Source organism: Entelurus aequoreus, linkage group LG08, assembly GCF_033978785.1.
Source record: "Entelurus aequoreus isolate RoL-2023_Sb linkage group LG08, RoL_Eaeq_v1.1, whole genome shotgun sequence".
Taxonomy (NCBI): Eukaryota; Metazoa; Chordata; class Actinopteri; order Syngnathiformes; family Syngnathidae; genus Entelurus; species Entelurus aequoreus.
This window is the reverse complement of record NC_084738.1, coordinates 19,190,622-19,197,017: the sequence shown is the minus strand read 5'-3', so window position 1 is coordinate 19,197,017 and position 6,396 is coordinate 19,190,622. Positions and strand designations below refer to the sequence as shown.

Sequence of the window (6,396 nt, the reverse complement as noted above, 5' to 3'; positions counted from 1 at the left end):
ACCTTTCTATGTGTGTGCATATTTGCCGCCCTCCCGCTTCCACCCGCAGAGACGAAGAGGGTGGATGACTGGCAACACCTATGCAGACTGTTAGAAAGCGAAAGATGAAGTGCGGTCTGGACAATCCTTCAATTAATGATCTCCGCCAGGAAGTTATGAGTTGGCCGGGGTTTGTTTACTTGTCTGTCTGTTGGTTCGTTAGCAACATAGCTCATAAAGTTATGGGCGGATTTTGATGAAACTTTATCAGGAAGGGAATACAAGTGATTAGATTTCAGGGCCGATCCGGATCACCACCCGGATTCAGGATTTTTTTTACAGGATTATTAACTATTGTACTTTTTTAATAATCATCTGATTTGAAATGTATTCAAGGACATTTTTAGTGTCATATATTCATTATTCAAGCTTCATTCCGCAGACAAACATGGCCCATAGTGCAGTAAAAATGACAACAAAAGACAATATAGAATCAACACATAAATTAATACAAATAAAACCACTAATAATTATGTATTTATCTATTAATTTATTAGTTTTATTTTCATTTAGTTGAACTGTACTATGCCGTGGTTAATTTCTCATGACACATGTTGGCAAAGTGAAAACAGAATTAGGCTGCTTGCATTGAAGGCTTAATTGGTGTCCATCACCATCTTCCTATGTAAGGTTGGTCCTCACTTAGCATGCTGTGTTAGGGATGCTGCCCATATTTCCATATTTGCGATGAGAAGACAGTGTCGTCGTTAATGAACTGCACATCTGCTGAGATAAATATGGGTCATCGGGTCGTCGATGTGACGATCCCACTTTGGCAGCCGCTGCCACACGCCCATGAGAGAGCTCATTATCCCCACATACCTTACCAAAATGTCGCGCTGGATGCCACCCAAGGAACACAACCGAAACTCTCTTTCCAGGGAGTGTGTGTGTGTGTGTGTGTGTGTGTGTATATATGAAGTCGCACTTTGCACCATTGCAGCAGAACGCCGCTGACAGACGTGAAGGTAGTTAAGAGATGATAAAGATGCCTACCAGTGCTACCAGTACAAGAATCCTGCTGGCGGCCAGACGACCTGGTGAGTGGACTTCATACATGATCGTTAACATTCTCACCAGTGTTTCCACTGATTCTGTTTTTTTTATGTTTACAGGCAAAAAATCCAAAAATGTGGCTCTTCTTAAAGGTGCGTTTTGAGCAACATAGGAACCGTCATAAGCATGATGGCTTACTTTCCTTACAATTTGCTTATTTAGTCCAAACTTTTTGATTTGGGGGCCGCATTGGGCTAAAAAAAATTGGCCAAAAAATTGGCCAAGGGGCTGGAAGTACATATATGTATATGTATATGTATGTATGTATGTATGTATGTATGTATGTATGTATGTATGTATGTATGTGTGTGTATATATATTAGGGCTGTGAATCTTTGGGTGTCCCACGATTCGATTCAATATCGATTCTTGGGGTCACGATTCGATTCAGAATCTTTTTTTTTTTTTTTCAATTCAACACTATTCTCGATTCAAAAACAATTTTTTTCCCGATTCAAAACGATTCTCTATTCATTCAATACATAGGATTTCAGCAGGATCTACCCCTGTCTGCTGACATGCAAGCAGAGTAGTAGATTTTTGTAAAAAGCTTTTATAAATGTAAAGGACAATGTTTTATCAACTGATTGCTATAATGTACATTTGTTTAAACTATTAAATGAACTAAAAATATGACTTATTTTATCTTTGTGAAAATATTGGACACAGTGTGTTGTCAAGCTTATGAGATGCGATGCAAGTGTAAGCCACTGTGACACTATTGTTCTTTTATTTTTATTTTTATAAATGTCTAATGATAATGTCAATGAGGGATTTTTAATCACTGCTATGTTGAAATTGTAACTAATATTGATACTGTTGTTGATAATATTCATTTTTGTTTCACTACTTTTGGTTTGTTCTGTGTCGTGTTTGTGTCTCCTCTCAATTGCTCTGTTTATTGCAGTTCTGAGTGTTGCTGGGTCGGGTTTGGTTTTGGAATTGGATTGCATTGTTATGCTATAGCTGTGTATTGTTTTGTTGGATTGATTTATTTAAAAAAAAATAAATATATATATATATATATATATATATATATATATATATATATATATATATATATATAAATAATTTCTGGATGTTTTTTTTATAACATCCAGAAAGTTCCGTGAGCAGGCTGTGTTATGTGTGACCATGTGTGTTGATTTTTTGGACACCCTTGTCCAACGCCTTCGCCACGTCCCAGCAATTACCGATCGCTGAAGTTTCCTCTCCATCTTACTTTAACTTTTCATTCTTGTTATCCAGAAAAGATTCCAGACTACGATCCCAACGTCCCGGAGCCGACAAGCCGAGCCGAGCTCCTTAAATGTAAGACGAGCCTTTTGAAAACGAGGGTTTTCAAAAAAAATTGTATGCACCATGATGTTTTAGTAAGGACTTTTATGAATGATATCTCTTCATTTTGGGGAAAATAGACTGGATCAACCTCTCTCTGGATGACAAGACAGCCAATAAGATGCTGTGGATCACAGAGGGTGGAGCCAAAGTGGCCCGAATGACAGATGATGTCACTTGTCCTGTACTGGACAGACCAGAGAGATATGAAAATGTCCCTCAGGTAGGTCTTCAACCCAAACACTACTCTTACTGTACACACATACACGAGCCATACAAGCTGTACACTGACTACTCTAAAGCAGTGTTTCTTAACCCCCTGGAGTGCCACCAAATATATCTGTTTCTCAGCTGTGATCCGTATGGACTGCAGCGGTACTCAGCTGTAATACAGGAGAGGCAGGTGAGGTGGGGCCTCACGTGCCATCATGGAAAGAAAAAAAATGTAAAAAGAAAACAAATTAATTAAATTGTTATATGTATCCAGTGATTATACTATAAAGTCATTTTCTATTTAACTTCACCAGTTTTAGATTATTTTTATTCAAAATCGCTGAATTTTCACATTTTCCATTCAAATACTGAGAAGAGACTTGCGGTGAGTCAGCAGCCAGTTGAGCCTCACCATGGATTGCGCAATGACTCGGCTAACTGCTGGCCTGCTGTGCAGTGAGACCGTATTGCTATATGAATTATATTATACATTTCCATAGTTTAGTTAGCTGAGGTATATAATGTACAGTGTATTTTGTCAACAACTGTATGTGTGTAACGTATTTCTTGTGCTGAGCAATCATAAAACGGCTGCGAAGATGCACTGGGTGAGGCTCGCAGTTCTCCCGCCTCCTGGTGGTAGAGGGCGCTAGTGATCCCAGGGATCATTCTTGCGACTACTCGGCTGCAGAATAAGTGACAACAATCAGCAACAGTTAGCAAGTCAAGTGCAGCCGCAGCGATCGTTTATTTTTTCCTCTCGCCTGGACTTTTAACATGGAGGATTACATATCGAAAATAAAACAGTTTTCTAAACTGGACTTTCAGTCGAAGCAGGAGGTAATAATTAAAGGAAGATCTCCATCGAGACAGAGAGACTTTTAAAACTGAAGAAAGATAAGGAAGACTTCTATAAACAAGTTATAGATGCTTTTATTCAGAAGGAGCGGCGCATGGACTACATTTATAAGTAAAGGTAACACCATAATAAAGTTTTTTTTAATTAAATGTGCTTTTTTGTGTGCTACAGTTTGTATGTGTAAAGAATGCTGGTATGAGCTTTTAAACATAACCCGTTAACTGCTGCCAATCAAATGGTGAATAAGATACTCTTTAGGGTTCATATGTTTGTAAATCTGACTGTGATGAATTCAGTGCCTCACCAGCCATGAACCTCACTGCACGTCACTGACTTTTCCAACAATGGCAGTAACAGCAATCGCAAACAAACAGAAGAAGTCTAGAGGTAAAGTCCAAGGAGAAGTTTCTTAAACACAACAATTATGACTAAAGTGATGAAGCAGTATTTTCATTTGCACTTAAATTGTATTTGCAGTTTAGTTGAAAAATATATTCATTACTATTTTTACTTTATTTATTTTAGCGCAACATAATTGTATGTCAGTTATTTATGAGCCCCTTCTTATGCAGTATATTTGATTAGTACTTATTTTTCTAATCAGCCTGACCTAAACCTAAGGTTTCGATGTCACATAAATAATATATTTGTTGTGATTAACAAATGGTTTTATATCATCCGACAAGGTTGTAAACTGTAAGTAGGCTAGATATAATTATTGAATATGATTAAAATCGAAAAGTAAAATGATTGATTAACTGTTAATATTTGACTGGGCCCCGGATCTCTCTGGAGTGGAAAAGTTCAGCACCGCGGCCAAAACAGTTAAGAACCTGTGCTTTAAAGGACGTTATAGGTCAACTGTCTTTCGTCATTCTTCTCTATTTCAAGGTTCTTTGCAAAGAAGGAATCTTGGGTTTCCGGGCCTACTGGGAGATCAAGTATTCAGGCTGGGTGGTAGCCGGGGTTACCCACGAGGGCGCAGGCCGCAGGGGAAGCGACGGACCGTGCGGCCTGGGTGAAAACGAACAGTCCTGGGGTCTGGGTTGGGGCGGATCCCATTACCAGGTGTGGTTCAACGGCATCTTCAACGAAATCTGGGACATTCCCCAATTCAGCACCATCGGCGTGTACCTGGACCACCCGGCAGGGGTGGTCAATTTTTACGCCGTGGAGGACGAGGAGGGCCAAGGGGGTAAGAGCAGGCGGGAGGTGCGACTCCTGAGGCAGATCAAAAGCTCCTTCAAGGGGAGGATGATGCCTGGTTTCTGGGTAGGACAAAAGTCCTCATGTATGCTAAGTATGAAGGAATAGACCATTTGTTTGTTTTTTGTTTTGTTTCTTACAATTTCCATTTTTATACATTTCCATTAGTTGATAAAAATTAAATGGGTGGGGAAGTGCATCAGTGATTTGTGAAGAAAGTTTGTATATACGCCTTGTATTTACCGAGAAGCATTTGTCTGGTATGTACATCCAATATTTTACAGTATTGTATCAATGTGTGTAGTAGCACCATTTTGCAATGTTTTTTGCAATAAAATAAAATTGTTGAACTTGATTTATTTTTTATTCTTCATTGTGTCACCTTCCTAAAAAAAGTATTTTGGACCAAAGTATTTTTGTATCGCCTTAATCCAGTGTTTTTCAACCCCTGTGCCGCGGCACACTAGTGTACCGTGAGATATTCTTTGGTATGCCGTGGGAGATTATGTCATTTCACCTAATTGGGTTAAAAATATTTTTTGCAAACCAGTAATTATAATCCGCAAATGTGCCGTTGTTGAGTGTCATTACTGTAGAGCTCAGCAGAGTAATCGTGTAATACTCTTCCATATCAGTAGATAGCAGCAGGTAGCTAATTGCTTTGTAGATGTCGGGAACGACGACGATGGTGTGCAGATAAAAAGGTATCTAATGCTTAAACCAAAAATAAACAAAAGGCGAGTGCCACTAAGAAAAGGCATTGAAGCTTAGGGATGGCTATGCAAAACTAAAACTGAACTGGCTGCAAAGTAAACAAAAACAGAATGCTGGACGACAGCAAAGACTTACAGCGTGTGAAGCAGACGGCGTCCACAAAGTTCATCTGTAAATTACATGACAATCAACAACAAAATAGGAGCGCAAGACAAGAACTAAAACACTACACACAGGAAAACACCAAAACTCTCAAAATAAGTCACAGCGTGATGTGTCAGGTGGTGACAGTACACCTACTTTGAGACAAGAGCTATAGTGATGCATGGATGGTTATGGTTTGAATTCATATCAAACAATTGCGAGAACGACTTTTTATTGTCAAAATTGGCTGCTGAGTTTCATTTTTTAACGTTTTCTGCTGGTGGTGTGCCTCGGAATTTTTTCAATGAAAAAAATGTGCCTCGGCTCAGAAAAGGTTAAAAAACACTGCCTTAATCAACCCCCAAAAATAAAAATATCTTTTTTGTGTGTGTGTTGTTTGCAGCATTTTGGAAAACATGTCTTCGGAGATTATTTTAAGACTAACTAAATAAAAATAATAATTAAAAAAAAATATATATATATATATATATATAAATATATTTTATTTATTTTTTAATTAAAAAAAGCTAACTAATGTTGGTCTTTTTAAAGTCACCCATGCCACACATGCCATTAAGAGTGTGCAAGCATGAATTAATTCAACAATTTGCAATTCCACACTTGTGTAATGTGGAGGTGATAAGCGGAGCTTTATAAAGACTGGATCACAGCAAAGTAATGTTAATCCATCAGCGTCACATGACGACTCCCTTTTTACCTCCAGCTGCTCTCCACTTTCATTCTTCACCTTCTCCTGATCAAGGTCCATGCATATTCTGAAAAATAATCAGAACACCAGTGAGGAAAAAATGCAGGATAATATATAT

At 38.4% G+C, this 6,396-nt stretch overlaps 1 protein-coding gene across 1 annotated transcript; it reads left to right on the top strand.

Moving 5' to 3' along the window:
* The first annotated feature begins 962 nt into the window (after window positions 1-962).
* LOC133654994 (stonustoxin subunit beta-like) lies at window positions 963-5,066 on the top strand. Its single transcript, XM_062054875.1, has 5 exons — window positions 963-1,079; window positions 1,155-1,187; window positions 2,344-2,406; window positions 2,514-2,656; window positions 4,397-5,066. Exons 1-5 carry the CDS (start codon window positions 1,019-1,021, stop codon window positions 4,817-4,819), a joined length of 723 nt encoding a protein of 240 aa, XP_061910859.1. The 5' UTR covers window positions 963-1,018; the 3' UTR covers window positions 4,820-5,066.
* The last annotated feature ends 1,330 nt before the right edge of the window (window positions 5,067-6,396 follow it).

Excerpts from the sequence above, each read along its gene's own strand:
- LOC133654994 (XM_062054875.1), top strand. The coding sequence starts at position 1,019 with ATGATAAAGATGCCTACCAGTGCTACCAGTACAAGAATCCTGCTGGCG. Across the intron at positions 1,188-2,343 it reads AAATGTGGCTCTTCTTAAAG|AAAAGATTCCAGACTACGAT; the intron begins GTGCGTTTTGAG and ends CTTGTTATCCAG. Across the intron at positions 2,407-2,513 it reads CCGAGCCGAGCTCCTTAAAT|ACTGGATCAACCTCTCTCTG; the intron begins GTAAGACGAGCC and ends TGGGGAAAATAG.